Source organism: Perca flavescens, chromosome 9 (assembly GCF_004354835.1).
Source record: "Perca flavescens isolate YP-PL-M2 chromosome 9, PFLA_1.0, whole genome shotgun sequence".
NCBI lineage: Eukaryota > Metazoa > Chordata > Actinopteri > Perciformes > Percidae > Perca > Perca flavescens.
Genome location: NC_041339.1, coordinates 24,416,213 through 24,432,645, shown reverse-complemented (window position 1 = coordinate 24,432,645; position 16,433 = coordinate 24,416,213). Strand labels below are relative to the sequence as shown.

The 16,433-nt window shown below is 36.9% G+C and overlaps 2 protein-coding genes and 1 long non-coding RNA gene across 3 annotated transcripts in view; all 3 read left to right on the top strand.

Annotated features, from left to right (window-relative positions):
- The window catches only part of LOC114562168 (low-density lipoprotein receptor-related protein 8), a 24,699-nt gene extending 21,916 nt beyond the window's left edge, over positions 1-2,783 (top strand). Inside the window, exon 13 of the mRNA XM_028588472.1 lies at positions 1,335-2,783. Coding sequence (XP_028444273.1) covers positions 1,335-1,370 — 36 coding nt within the window. The 3' untranslated portion in view covers positions 1,371-2,783. The remainder of the gene's footprint in view (positions 1-1,334) is intronic.
- A 5,958-nt stretch (positions 2,784-8,741) lies between these two features.
- Positions 8,742-16,340, top strand: LOC114561680 (potassium voltage-gated channel subfamily V member 2-like). Its single transcript, XM_028587749.1, has 2 exons — positions 8,742-9,989; positions 16,050-16,340. Exons 1-2 carry the CDS (start codon positions 8,742-8,744, stop codon positions 16,338-16,340), a joined length of 1,539 nt encoding a protein of 512 aa, XP_028443550.1.
- On the top strand, positions 11,248-13,340 carry LOC114562008 (uncharacterized). The gene is made up of 3 exons (XR_003693422.1): positions 11,248-11,402; positions 12,056-12,097; positions 13,162-13,340. It is a non-coding gene; the product is annotated as an uncharacterized LOC114562008 (long non-coding RNA).
- Positions 16,341-16,433: the final 93 nt, after the last annotated feature.

Below are 16,433 nucleotides of genomic sequence, written 5' to 3'. Positions count from 1 at the left end.
TAAAAATGGCTGTGTTTCTGGCGTGAAATCACTTCAGTAGAGCCAGTTAGAATACATTTACTTACTTTTCCTCTCCTCTTTCACCACATTTCCTGCCTTTGTCTAGTGTCGGAAGCTTTTGACAGGAGAGGAGGAAGGGGAAAAACATTAGGAGATGCACTAACTGTGTTCCAGATTTCCAAATAGAAGCAACATAAGAGTCACACTTGTAGAGACCTTCAAGTAAAGTGTTACCAAAAATAGTAAATAAAAGACGTATGATAGATAGATAGATAGATAGATAGATAGATAGATAGATAGATAGATAGATAGATAGATAGTGTTGAAGTTAAAAATGTTAAAACCATGCTTACGTTTTTGAAAACAATGTTTAATGTAGCCTGCAGCTAAATCTAATCAAGTAACTACACTAATTAGTATTTGTCTGGCTCACACCCTCTCTAGCTTCTAAAGAATCATGAGGGTCATATCAGTCATTTAGCATACAGGAGAAAGCTCCTTGTCGCCACACATGGAGATCTATTGTTTATGTTTTTGGGGAGCCACTCCCTGCTAGGCCAGACGTGATTAGAACAAAGAATGTGTATTCCTGTAGTTTGGAAACAATTGGCATCGTCTCGGTAAGATCCTGTGACCAGGTGTGACCTCAAGACACATTGATTGGGAATGTACACCTTTTCTTTTGAAAGACCTCTAAACAATAGGGGAAGATTTCATTTGAGGAACCACCCAGGTTTAGGGAATAAATGTGTGATCCAGAGAATGTCTCAGGGCTTCAACTGTGACCCTGCAAGGGGAAGCATGTTGAAGTCCGCTGTTTACAGTGTATTTGTTTTGTCATGTCGCATGGCTGCAGACTGATTGACGTAATTCCTGAAGAGGAGGCATGTCATTTCAGTCCACTGCTGGCAGTGTTTTCATGTTTTATGTTTGATTGTGTTTTGACTGTCGTTTTCATCGTGTTGTTCATTAAACCTTTTGCTTAACTTTCAATTCGACCCCAGCCTCTCCTTCCTCCTCAGAAATCAAACAAACACGTCTTTTATGATTTCTTAACAATAGATATAAAACAATTCAAGAAATCCTTAATCATTTATTTTTACCAGGAGGTTGGAAGATATATTGTTATCTGGTGTTTTAACACATAAATATAAAACATCCAGTATGAGTTAGACTTTACTGTTTATTGGCTTCTTGTTATTGAAACATCTGTTTTTCTTAGAGAGCGCTCCGGTAGTATCCCGGATAAACACAACTTGACCGACTCCCATCCGGTCAAAGGCTTATTGTGGTGCAGTGTGTCGACTGCTGACGCATGTTCTCTCTGCCGCCAGGAAACTCTGCTTAAGCTGGACTTGGACGGTGAATGAAGACGGTGCAACACAGATGGCCAGCTGCCTGGTGCTGTCTCAACCCCCGCAGTGACCTCAGGGCTGACAGACGACAACAAACCTGTCGTCTTGTCCCAACTCCGTGTGCAGTTTAAGAGAAATGACCCGGTGGTAAATATCAGAGTATAGATGAGGAACAGACTTTGGAACAGTAACTTCTGTTTTGAAGAAGTGTTACTTTCAGCTCTTGTGGTTTCAGAATTCATCTTTGTTAACGATGATGATGTTTGCTTATATTCTATTGAACAAACCTACATCGAATTTTTTGTGCTTTGAATATCCGCACGGATGAACTCGTATATTTTGCCTTATTTTTCAAACCCTTTATGTGAAGCAGTTTCCTCTGCGATTTACCAGTTATGTTACAACTGTAGCTCAGTGAAAATGTGATCCGTTTAGATTATAGCTGAAACAATTAGTTCATTAATCGCTTAGTCGTTCGAAAGAAAATGAATGAGCTACTATTTTGAAAATTGATTATAGATTTTAGATTATTTAAGTCAAAGCATTGAACATTTGTTGGTTCCAGCTTCTGCTTTTGTTTTCTCTTCTGTGACCGTAAACTAAATATATATTTGTGGTTCAGACCATTGATCAGACAACAATCAATTGGGAGACATTTTTCATTATTTTTGGAGATTTTACAGATCAATTGTTTAATAGCAAATAATTGTTAGTTGCAGTTCTACTGTAGATTTTTATTTTATTGTTGCACTTTCTCACTCAACGTTTATTTCATCTTATGCAATCAAAACTATACTTTTGCAATATTATGGAGGGTTTTTACTTTACAACATCCAACAGAAATATTATGAATAATGTGACAAAAAAACTGACATAAAAAATCAAATCAACGGGGCGAACCTCTAGCTCACCCAGAAAAGAAGAAAAACAAATCAAGTCAACTATAAGGTACAGATGTCCTCCCTGTTGTACTCTCACATTTTACTGAATACTAAACTACTGTTTTTTGGCTTCTTCAGTAAGAGGAAATGCTGCAAAAATCTTTGAATGTTGGAAAAAATGATCTGGTGCTGCAATGGGGGGGAAACAAAGTGTGTATTGTTTTGTGAAATGTCTCCTGGAGGTTTGGTTTTGTGCACAGGGCCTGGTTAGTGTTGGAGGGAGTGTTTGGTTAATTGACCTGCTTTGTTCTTTTGTGTTATTTGAGTCTCAAAGAAACTATAAGTCTGTTGGACTGATATAAATCCATCGGCAGCAATTGAGTGATCATTCTGTAAGTGTGCCCCCATCTGCTGAGTTGTGTGTTGGTATTTATTTTTAAGGATGTGTTTTATTTATTTTTGGGCAGCATTACAGCCATTTGCACCATGGATAAAAACTGTAAAATGCTGTATATGAATCAAATAAAATAATTTTAGTTTTCCTACATATATTATCTAGAAGTCATTGGTATATGTTAAATCCTCTCTTTCCTGCCCGTGAATAATCTCAGAAATGTCATTGCGTCACATTGACCGAAACAGAAATCAGTGGTTGATTAAACACTGTGAACGTAATGAGTATCTCAATGCTAAAGGTGGTGCATAATGAGTAAACAAACAAACCAAAAACAATTTGGATCTTTATCAGTTTTTACTGCAGAGACTTGTCTTTGATTAATCACCGTGAGCATTTTAACAGGTAAAAAAATCAGGAAAGATTGCAATAAAAAGAATGAATCCTATACTCAGTTTTCTGTTCTTTTATGATGTCAAAGAGACAATAGGAACAAATGGTAAGTATAAGATACAAATAAAATTAAAATTGTAGCAACCCTTTACTTCAAGTCAGTGCAGTGGTGGCCTAGGAAGCGAGCTTGCGACCAGGAGGTCGCCGGTTCAATCCCCAGACCGACAGGATAAAAAAAAGTGAAAGAACAGCGCTTGTCCCTCCCTCATTACCACCACTGAGGTGCCCTTGAGCAAGGCCCTTAACCCCAACCACTCTAGTGGAGCTGCTCAGTGGCCAACAGATCAAACTGTGGTTGTACTGGGCAGCTTCCAGGTATGAATGTGTAACTGTGTGAATGTGACAAGTCGTTGCAAATGACAATTTGTTCTCAATCAACTTACCTGGATAAATAAAGATTAAAAAAAAGTCCCCTATATTAAAAGTGCCCTGCCATACAAAACCGTTTTTACTTGCATTTTTTGAAATATGTTAGGTCCATATGTGTTTGTGTTATGTTGTGAATGTGAAAATGAACTGCTACCTCCTCTGTCAGCTCTAGCCACTGAAAAGAAATTAGCAGAGAAATCAGGCCAATTACAAAGGCTGGTCAGTCTGACATCATATTGCCTGAGCTCATTACTATTCATTAGCTCGCCCAGTTGGGCTGGGTAAAGAAGTTATAATTGCTGATAAATGAATGACATTAATTAACACTTAAAAGTGTCCTTATATCTGCGTACAACTACATTATAGTGCGATATAAAACATTTATCAAATGTTTGTATACTGTTTATAAATACTAAATACTGGGACTTGCCCATATGGTAGTAGATAATACGAAATAATTGAGACATTTAAAACCCATTAGAAACAGAAGAAACAGAAGGCCATATGTTAAAAAACATTTTTTTACATTTAATGAGTATAGAGTATAGTCATGTTGTAACTGTTAATTGTATTGTGGATGTACAAGAATTTACCAAAATACGTTTTTAATGAAATAGAAAACCTAAAATCAGACTGCTATCACTTCATCATGCTCAAAAACTAAACAAAAATAAAATCTTATTCTCCATTTGGTATGGATGTCCAAGAAGAGGAATGAAGAAGTGTAGATGTTAGGGAAATTATAATACATACTTTCCCTCTTGTTATTATTAAACTGTTTGCATAGAATAATATTAATGATTGCACGTTCACAAGACACCATGGAGCCATGGAACTGTCCATCTCTACACAGCACGATGTGCTGCTGAGGAAAGAACAGGCACCTGACTGAGATAAGGAAGACGAAATCGACCATTTGTTATGACTATAGACTTTGTGTTGCATTCCACCTTGTGTTACAAAAGCTGTTGAAAGAGAGGGATTCGTTGGTCACTTTTCTGTAAAATTAGTGCTGTAAACTGCCTCCTTGTTGGGTTCTCAAGTAAAATGAACTTTAATATCTCTTCAGTGGTCTCTGTCTATTCTTGATAATGTAATTATCCCAACAGTAGATAAGAAGATGAGCACAGATAAAGCCATCATCATAACATGGAATTCAATTAGTTGTCATGTTGACAACAAATTGGATTTTCTGGTATGGAATATCTTTTCTTGACATTTTCAGTCTGCAGATAGAAGAGTTTGCATTCATCTTCTGTTTCCTGGAGCCAAGTTGTCACCCCTTTAGACTGAAGGCACTGTGCATCACTGTTACTCTGCAAAATAAAAATGCAGTCAGGAAATGCAGCATGTAGTTTAACAGCATCCTTTTACCATCTTCAAGTTTCAGGTAAAACTTGTAGATCATAAAAAGTGTTGTAAAGTGATGCTACTTATCGCCACTATCTGTCATGGTACAGTGTTCCTTCCTTTGCACATTAACAGCTGTCCAAACAGGTCAGAAGCATCCTCTTTATCACTCCTTTACATTTTGGTGCTTCTGACTGTTTATGTGTTGTGTGACATGCTGGGATGTGGAATTATACTTTCCCATGAACTCGATCCTGCCCCTTTGTTCCTGACAGGTATAATCTGATAATCAGTCGTCAGGTTGGTTAAGTAGTTTAGCAGGAGAGATCACACTCAGTCGATTAAGCTGAGAACTATCACCTTCAAATGATCAAATGGTTTGTCAGTTAGAGTCAGAGTACTTTCTTTCACAGTCTGAAGGGCATCTAATGTTGTCCAGGAATAACAAAACTCTCTGTTGCTTCCCTTTATTCACCTCTTTATTTATGAGCAGCGATAAAATATAATTTGAATGGTAATTAAAATCAGAAAGGAATTCATTTCCACAGTAGTTACCCTACCTGGAATTTGCCTTGGTGATTGGTGCATACATATATAAATGTGCATATTAAACATTACTAAGAATAAACAATAAATAAAGAAACAGAAACAAATATATACAAAATAGCTGTTTAATAGCATCATGAGCTATTTACCTCTGGTTGGTTCATTTAAAAGGTAGATGCTCTGTCTCTCTCTCTGTCTCTCTGTTTCCATGACTGTTTTACTGTGAAAGCGTTTGTGTATGCTAAGACAGAGGGAGCCTCAAATTGTGAATTTTAATCATTGCTGTTTAAACCGGGTACTCTCCTATCTAGCTGCTGATGTCTTAACGTATTTTAAAATCTTTATGTGTTGCTATTGTTTGACTGCTCTTTGGTTGTTTTAAGGTGCTGTTCACATTGTTTTTAGAATGAAATCTTTTACATGATTGTAATATAAATGTTAGTCATGATTTTACAGTTCCATTTCTGTTTGTTTCTGTTTTGGTACCTTATTTTAACCAGAATTGTAATCTCAATGAGTCTTTTCTGGTTTTAAAAAGAACAAACTCATAAAAAATAGTCTCCACTGGATTTTGTGTTTATCGGTGTTTTAAGCCTCCAACGTCTCCTTCCAGGCGGCGCTGCCTGGACGGCACTAGGATTAGGCAATGGTTATGGTTAGGTTTGGGTTAAAACGCAGCGCCCAGGATGGGTGCTGCGAGGGGCACGGGCACAAGGGGACCACTGGTGTGAATAAAACACTTAAAGTGCCCATATTATGAAAAAAATCACCTTTTCTGGGATTTGGGGTGTTATGTTGTGTCTCTGGTGCTTCCACACGCATACAAACTTTGAAAAAAATCCATCCATGTTGTTTTGAGTGAGATACGGTTTCTGACTGTGTCCTGCCTTCAGTCTCCTAGTGAGCTGGTCAAAATCTGCTCGGCTTTCTACATCACAAGCCGGAACGAGCTGGCTAACCGCAATCGTTAGCATGCAAGCGTTAGCGTGCTAGCGTTAGCATGCTACCTCGTTCTCAATAGCAAAGCACTGCTACAACACACACAAGTTCACCATAATCTACAAAAGAACTACTTACATGTGCGCCCTCATTTAGAAGTCTCCCAGCTAATCCTGCCTTGTAACTGACCAAAGTTGGAGAAACAGCCTTTCTTTTACTGTCTATGGAGCTAGCTGACATGATCTACATCTGAGCTACTGCGCATGTGTGAGTGCAATCAAAGATACTACAGAAGAAGAAGAAGAAAAGAGGTCTCACTCTGTAGCTAAAACAGAGACCAGGGGCCTCATTTATAAAACTGTGTGTAGGTTCTATTCTGAAAGATTTTGTGTGCAAAAAAGTCTGAATTTTCATACGCAAAAACAATATTCTGATTTATAACACCTTGCGGCGCACACCGGTACGCACTCTTCTCGTTATAAATACGGACGTGCGTTACCTTATGCGATCGTGCACGAGCCTCACGCTCCTCCCAAGGTCATCCCATATTTGTCCTAATAAGGTCCATGTTAATCAATCAATGAATATTCCAGCCTTGAAATCACTTGATCACCAATCACGAAACGGAAAAATGGGGGAAAAACACGATTCAGTGATTGTGAGATCGATGTGCTCCTAACAGAGGTAGAACGTCGAAACAAAATCCTGTTTGGAAGCTGTAACCCTTGTGTAGTGTTCATATTGTTGTTACACAGCCTTAATACTTAACAGATTTAGCTCAATTACCAATGATATACATCATTTATGGTTCATATTTTCCATTTACCCCTGTGAGATCACATTTATGATCATAGGATCAATTTCGTTTTTTGTGAGAAAGGAAATTCAATTATTAAAAAGGTAAAAAATAGAAACAAGATTTTGGATCATTGGTGCAAAACAGGTGAAAGTGCTTGAAATGTGACAATTTGGTAACTTGTATGGTAACTGTGTAACACACACACACACACACACACACACAGATACACATCATACACACACACATAGATACACATCAAACATCTTCCCGGGAAGAGGCAGGGGAGAGCAGCAGAGGAAAAGCACCTCCTTAAAAAGCCGGGTTTGGTTAAGCTGTTTAAAAGAAGACCAGATATTAAAAGCAGGTTAAAAGAACCACTGAACAGGATGGACAGCGGAAGATTAAACTTTTAAATAGAAAGGTCATTCATCTAAAAACATATTGAATGTCAGTAGGCAAATAGTAGCTTGTGGGTGAAATCTGGCCCTGCTCCAACAAACAAATTTTGCCTTATGAGGGAAATTTTTTTTCACTTTTGTAGTCCACATCAAAACTATTACATGATATTTGATAAATCCACTGTAGATAACAATATAAATAGAAGGCTTATGTTCACGACCCTGAATAATCTAATAATAATCAAATGCCCAATCTGAAGAGAGGCTGTGCCTGGTGCTAGAACAAGTCCTCCAATAATCCAGTCTAATGAACCTTGTTCTATAACAAAGATAAATAACATAATCCACTTGATTTAAATGTGCTGATAACAATTGATTGGAAATGTCGGTCGTCAGTCTAGGTTGAAATATCTCAACAACTATTGGATAGATTTTCATGAAATTTGGTTCGGACATTGAGGATGAATCCTAACAACTTTGGTGATCCCCTGACTTTTCATGTAAAACTACACTGGCCATAAATTAAACAATACTAGAAGAATGGCCCATGGTTGAACCTAATTGCCAATAGCTGCTGTGTGTTTATATACATATATATATCAAAATAAATTCCACTTCATGGATTAAAAACCAAATTACCACAGGCACTGAATAATTTTTTAGAAAAAGTTTTATGAGAGTAGTATGAGGAAAGGAAAGTAGACAGGAATTCAAAGGTAATTTAAAAAAAGGAATAAGAAAAAAAAACGCCAAACCAATCATGTTGACATTTCCCCGCAGTAATGGATAAAGTATCTTCTATTCTATGATCATCATGATGACGCTGTCACTGCTGTGTCTACATCAAAATCCTTAAATTAACTTTATTTCCTAATCCCGCCTTCTACCTATATTAACTACTTCTTAAGGAAACTTGGAAAGGCACCAATGAGATTAAATGGAGGGAAATCCTTTGCTGCCCGCCCTTGGATCTCCTGGTCTGAATGATCAAATGCCTATGTGTTGTCTGCACAGTAACAGTTGCAGAGGGGAATCTCATCATGTCTCCCTGACTCTCTGAACTACAATTTCAGCCACAACTGAGCCAGAAAAAAACAGGAAGAGCTGGTATTCACTGGGATATCAGTTCCTGCAGGACCAGACACAATCTTTCTGATGATCCAGCAATATACCATGTGTTGCTAGAATCGTGTTTCCTGCTACGCCTTTTTCTATTTTTCCTGTTTCATTGGCTTCCTGCCTTAAACGACAATCACAATGACTCCAGAGAATGCTAAACTGCAGAGATGTTTGCAAAACCGTCGCTCGACTATCAACTGTCTGTCAAAGGGTGTAGAGGACAACAAAACATTCCCTTTTTCTCAGGAGAAATCAGTGAAAGCATGGACATCTCTGGAGTATCTGGAAAGTTCTGACATCAAAGCAGAGGAAAGATCCAAAGAGCAACAGTGCATCAATGTTAATGTTGGTGGGAAAGTGTTTCATATCCCCAATCAGTGTGCCATTAAATATCCTCACACCCGGATAGGTTCATTGGCCCTCTGCAGGGACCGAGCAAAACTCCTTACGCTGTGCGACGATTACTCTGTACGCAAGAACGAGTTCTTCTTTGACCGTGACCCTGCCTTCTTCCACCACATCTGCCATTTCTACACAAGCGGAGTGCTGTGGGTCATACTGGAAATGTGCCCCATCAACTTCGAGGAGGAGATCAAATACTGGGGCCTGAGCCTGAAGGACACCCAGCGCTGCTGCTGCATAATGTTCGAGGAGAAGGTGGACGAGGTCAAGGACTACCTGAAGGTGGAGATGGAGCTGTTGGCTGAGATAGAGGTGAAGTATGACAACAAGTTTTTCAAGGACATGGTTTTTGGGAATATGCGTAAGACTTTGTGGGACATTGTGGAAAATCCGTACTCTTCAACTCTGGCGAAGGCTTTCACTGTGCTCTCCAACCTTTTTCTGTTCCTCTCCATCGTCGCAATGAGTCTCAACACTGTTGAGGAACTTGAAGATTATAAAATCAACGGAAAAACATACATGGAATGGGTGGAGATCATCACCATTGTGTTCTTTACCTTGGAATATTTAATTCGCCTTGTAACCACTCCTAACATCACAATGTTTTTGAAGAGTGGACTCAACTTCGTGGACATGGTGGCGGTCATGCCTTATTTCGTCCAGATTATCTTTGAAACCTTTACTGACACTGAGAACTTAAATGCACAGGAAGATCTCAGGACCATGGCGCGGGTCAGCAAGCTCAGCCACGTTCTTAAAGTCATCAAGCTGCTGAGAATCTTTCGGATTTTGAAGCTGGCTCGACAGTCCACCGGCATGAGAGCATTTGGGTTTACACTGCGGCAGTGTTACCAGCAGGCCTCTTGCATTTTACTCTTCATTGCCATGGGAATCTTTACTTTCTCTGCCCTCCTTCATTCGGCCGAGAGGGAAACTGAAGGATCTCCTATCAGCAGTATCCCAGATGCCTGGTGGTGGGCTGCAGTGAGTATCAGTAGCTGAATAACTTTAGTCTAGGCTTATTCTAGTCCACAAGCATACACCTGCTTTAGAACACAAACATGTGATAGAGTCGACACTATTACCACTAATAGGGAAGTAAACATTTCTATTTCAACCTGACGCCACAGTGGCTTGTTTCATTGGTTACAGTCTCTTATGTTTCTCTTTAGCTGCAGAAGTTAAGTTCTATGGAGATCGAATCCACCTGCTTTTATAAATCATCTGGCACAAAAACTCTCAGATGCCATATTCTATATTTGGGTGAATTGCAAATAGAAACTTTCAGGCACAGGGACATGCCTTGCTCAATCCCAGGTAAAAAAGTAGTATACTTTAGTGTATTAGAAATATGAATGAAGTACATGAAGTATAAAACAAGTATGCTTCTACTTGTTGTGCTTTATTTAAAGAGTAGTTAATACTATTATATTATATATTAATGTACTTTTTAAAAGTATACTTCAAAATAGATGTAATTAAGTTCAACTTCAGAGTCCAAAAAGTAAGTATATTAATTTACCAGTAATCAAATTATTTTTTAAATGTACTTTTTGAAAGTGTACTTTGTTGTTAATGTATTTTAAATTGTATAGAAGTTTATTTTTTTTAAGTGTATTAAATTTTACATACTTAGAGTGGCAATTCAGTGTACTTATGGGAAGTATATTTTTTTGGAAATTAATTGTTAGTATACTTTTTTAAAGTGTACTATGATCTCACTTCATTAGAAGTGTGACTTCTTTACACTTTATACAGTACACTCTAAAATAAGTGTATTTTTAGTGGCATATCAGAGTACTTTAATAAAATATGTTAAAATACAAAAATGTAAAGTGGTTACTTAGTGTACTTATAGTAAGTACACTTATTTTTAATACAGAGTTAGTATAATTTTTGAAAGTGTACACTAATTTCACTTCATCAGTAGTGGAATCTTAGTACACTGTAAACAAAGTGCACTAAATATAAGTGTACTTTTATTAGCATATCAGAGTACACTGAAAAAATGGGAAATTGCAGGTCTTTGAATTTACAAAAATGAATTTAGAATATGCTACGCAATTCATTTATATTCCTTTCAAGAACATGGTTCAATCATGTAGACTTCAGTTGTTTTTGAAATTGATTGAATTGAACATTTTAAATGATCGAATTAAGTTTGGTCACTACCGGAAATGGTATATTTGAATCAAATGGCGCCAGGAAGAGTGGGTGGCACTTCCCGGGCACTGACACCAACCGTTTATATGTACTGTCTATGCTGCCAACCCAGGCAAACTGTTTCAACAAGGACATCGCCAAAACAAGAAGAATGTGAAGAAGAATGTTGAGTATGTGTTGGCTGCGTGCAGGATTAATTCTACAGCAGCCATATGTTGTCTCCTTCACGAAAATGTAAGTTAACATCAATCAAAATGATTTTGTTCATGTTCATAATGTTTTGTACTGCATGTAACAGTTACAAAAGTCCCTTCACTTGTTTGTGCATTCTATAAATATATTAGTTTTCTTTTAACAGTTAGGTAATACCATCACTAACTAGTAACTACTTAGTTTAGCATTAATAATTGTGTTTCTCCCTCTGACGGTCCCGCTCCTAACACAGTATTTCAATGTAGCTCACGTAATGTTAATGGAAGCCGGTGAAGAGGAGCCAGTCAGCCTCATAAGAATGAGTGTTAAGTGGTCGGGTTTAGTTCGCAACATTTAGATTACATTGATGCTGTTGTAACGTTACTTTATGTAACAAAAAAAGGTCCGTCGAGTTGTTTGGGCATAACGTTATATGTTGGTTTGCTAATAGCTAGGAGGGTGCTGCTGACATGAAAATGTATCGGGGCAACTAACGTTAGCACAGTGTATGGGAACTCTTTGTTTATCATGTCATTTTCCTAAATCTCTCTCACGCAGCGTTTTTAAGGTCGGACTCAAACTGGCTTTTAGCCCACCTTTGTGTCTTTGTTGTGTGCTTTCTTTTGTGTGGTCTTTTAATTATTGAGTCAATGTGCCTGGTTCTCCTCACTGATTCTAAATGTTTTCTTTCATAGGATCCTATTTGAACAGCATACACAATCAAATGCTTTATAGTGGTAAGTGCTGTCATTTTTCTTTGTATATTTCCTAAAATAATTGAAAGTTACAGATGGAAACATTTATTTGTTTCTCAATTGTTTACAAATGACATTATACATTAAAATACATTAAAACACCAACTGGTTGTTTAGTGTTATTTCTTTTTTTGAAAAACTATAAGATTTTAGAATTGTGGAAAGGTTATGTAAAATATTTTACATACCACAATTTATTGGCAAGAACGGCAAATACAATACAATACAAATTGTAAGGCCCAACGTCTACTTATTTTTCATCTTTCTCCTACTATATTCATCTTTTTGTCTCAGTTTTAACCTTTCCTCTATTTATTTTTTTACTTATCTTCATATTTGTATCTTTCTTTGTCTTTACTGTCAATCTCTTTCCTACATGATTTGAAGTTGACAGCAAGGCTAGTACCTTTGTAGTAACCATGTTGTAATATTCTTAGAGAAATATGTACCCATATGACAGTGTACACCAGTAGTCGACTTCAAAGTGTAGTGTTTAAAAAAACAATGCAATCCACATGTTTGTATATGTTTATTACAGTTAATAATAATAATTAAATAATCTAAGTACTATTAAGTGTGGTAAAGCCACATATTTTTGCAATCTGCACTTTAGTTTGTGTGATTTGTTTCTGACTTTCATATGAACGTTTACACCAAGCTTGGTCAGTGCTCAATATACTACTGTGATTGAAGTAGTTAAATAAAAGATGTCATTCATATAAATTCATGAATCACCTTATTTCATCATCACATACAGACCTGGCCTCCAGGAAATAACAGTTTGTTTAATCTATCTAATCTTGTGTTATTCATACTATACAAGGATGTATTACTTGTCTTTGTGAATAATACAGAAGACAAAGAGCTTAACAAATTATTGCATATTAAATTGCAATCCCAATATTTGTGGAAAAGAATCGCAATTAGATTATTTTCTAAAATCGTTAGCCCTACTTACTACTCCCTTATGATTTAATACTTGTGTATTTGTTTCTCGATTGGTGTTATTGACACACCCCTTTTTTTTTTTTTTTTTTTTTTTTTAGGGCATGGATGAAGACGCCATCAACGAGGCCATTGAAGAAACCAGTGTTGGGATTTATGTTCTTAAAGAACATGTATCAAGTGATGAACCAGGGGACATTGGTATTGTCCTTGAAGGCATCAAGATGTTGCAAGATCTTTATAATGTAGCATTACCTGTTGCTACGCTGTTTGGACTAATGTACAGTATGCCCTGAACTTCAGCTGCTTTTCGCCTTCGAACCAAAAGATTTGCATGGAACTTGATGGAGGGAAACTTACCAACAAAGCACTTGCTCTAAAAAACAGGTTCTTCCAGTGAAAGGGCCAGAGAGACTGCGCCGTCAACTAAACAGCGTAGTTGTCCCTAACATTTGTTTGAATTAACTGGACAGGATTTGCATGGAGCTGCATTGAAATAAACTTTTGTAAACCAAGCAAAAGTTTTCTCTCTAGAAAACAGACTCCTTCATTAAAGACCAACAGGCATCTTTGGTACTGCTATACCAGATGGATTTATTTTTTTTTCTTTTTCTTTATACACAGTGTTAAAAAATTTTGTCATTTGAAAAACTACTTTGAAAACAGAGTGCACAATTTAAAGGGTAACTTCGGGTTTTTCAACTTGGACCCTATGTTCCTCTGTTGTTGTTACTGATGGGAACAACGATCTTCGACATTGGTCCAGTATAAAGAGCCTGTCACGATAACAAGTTTTGCTGGACGATAAATTGTCCCAGAAATTATTGTGATAAACTATAATCTTGTCGTCCTGAGACCATTTTCATCTAATATAATGATAATGGCATAATAATGCAGGTACACTTTTTAAAAGATCAATAAACTTTTATTTTTAAGGAATTTTTAACACTAGAACTGGAAGATATTTTAAATATCCACAATATGTCTTTGATCTCCTTTAGTAGGCTATGTCGTCTTTCACACTGTTGTACAGTTGTGGAATGGCCGTTTGTGGCACGTATGTTCCCCCAGGCAATTGGTACTGACCGTCAAATGTTTGCATTATTACTCAAGTATTTGTGCAATAGACTGCAGACTCTGTACTGCTGTTAACAATTATTTATTAAAAACTAAATATTACATTTAAATAATAACAAATTATATCTATCTATATCTATGTGGCTATCTGCCACATGGCGAGTAAATATTTTTACCATAATAGTTCTGTTTTTCAGTCTTCATTTTGGTGAAGGTGCAGCTACTTTCTTCTGCTCCTCTGAAGGTCGGAGCTTAGCGGGGGTGGGCCGCCACACACGCATGTGCGCGCACACACACACAAACAAACACTGGCGCCACTTTCCTGAAACCGCTTGCAAGACATCGTCCACAGCGGCGTGTATGTCCAGGTCAACGGATATCGCTCATATTCTTTTTTTTTTTTTTTCTCTTGATGCTGCCTTAACTGTTCAAGGTTCCTGCTTTTGCCAATATCTGCTTTTGTGTTTTACTTTTGTGTCAATAATAAAGATCCTTTTCTGAAATGCAATTTATAATCTGTTGATGTAATGCACTTGAACTGAATTGTAATATAATACACTTGTAGTGTAATAGCAACATTCATGCTTAAGTATAACAAAATGGGGATAAAAGTACAGATGAAATATACTTCAAACAATTTGTTTCTACCTAACACTATAATAACATTGCACTGAAAGTACGTGTTTATGATGTTTAGGTTGTAATTGAACTTCACTTCAAACACATTATTATTGTCATAGTGGGACACTTTAAAAGCACTAAATATAGTTATGAAGTGCATTTGTAGATCACTTGAAATATCACAGAGGCATACTAAATTAACAGTTTATAGTATTTATAAGTATGATAGCAGTATGCACAAAATATACTTAAACAACTATAAGTTGCGCTGCAATGCCTTTTTAAGTGTATTTCAATAAGAATGGCAATACAATGCAATTGTACTGTAAGTGTGCTTAAGTGCTCATGAATGTTGATTTTCATTAGTGTATTTTAGTGCACTTAAAGTTTAAAAAAAGTTGTTCCATTTTAGTATACTATTTACACTTGAAGTGTAGTCAAATTGATGTTAAGTTGAAGTTAATACATAATTGAATACACTTAACTATACTTGGATTTGACGAAAATAGTACAAAATTTAGAAAATATACTTAGTACACTTTATTAAAGTATATTTTTGTAAATTCTGGTTTGAATTTTTGTTACTGTACAGATAGACTTTACTAATCCCACACTGGGGAAAGTCCTGTGCTACAGCAGCTCAAAAAAAAAAATACACACATCAGAATAACACAAATACACATTAAATAGACATAGGAGAAAAAATATACAGAAAGCATTATAAGAAATAGAAAAAATAGAATTAGTTATGATAATAATACAAACATATTTACACAGTAAACACCCTTATATAAACAGACAGTATATATACACAGATATACAGATGAGTAAGGTGCGGATGAATGGAAATGACACAGGTGAAGATGACAGTAATAAAATAAATATGCATAGTACACAAAGTAATACATAAATAAATATGCATAGTAATAAAGAAATATGCATAGTAATGAAAAAATATGCATAGTTCTGAATAGTTCTTGCAATAGCTCTGTACTGGGCCAGCAACAACAAACCTTCAAACCTTCAATGCTTCACCAATTTGAAACTTCAGATGTGAGTGGTAGCCTGGTTGTACAGAATACAGTACAGTCCTCTTTGAATGTTTCACCCAAACGGCTGTTGTGCGTTGTTAACATCCCCTTTCTTTGCAAACGTGATCAAAGACCTTTGTTCAGAACAGGTGGACCGTGGACAATCGTAGCATATCTACTGGTAAATAGTCATAGTGAAGCAAAATGCTATTGAAAACATGAAACTAAATAACACGGAACTCTTCCCCTTTCTCTCTTAGGTCAGCATCTCCACTGTGGGCTACGGGGATGTGGTTCCTGTAACTGTTGTGGGCCGCATTGTGGCCTTTGGCTGCATCTCATTTGGCATCATCCTCAACGGCATGCCAATCTCTTTCCTCTTTAACAAGTTCTCTGATTACTATGCCAAGCTAAAAGCAGAGGAGTACAACATTAACTCAGTGCAGCGGCGCTTTCAGCTCAAGAAGCGCCTCAGACGCAGAATGGGCATGTATTTACATCACTCAGAGGAAGACAATAGTACAGACAGCCGCTTCGAGTGCCCACACTGAGTAAAACTTAAAAACAAAAAAAAGATCGAGTGGTGGTGTTGCTTAGTAAACATGAAAGCATAACACATGTGACGTGTTAGATACAGATAAAAA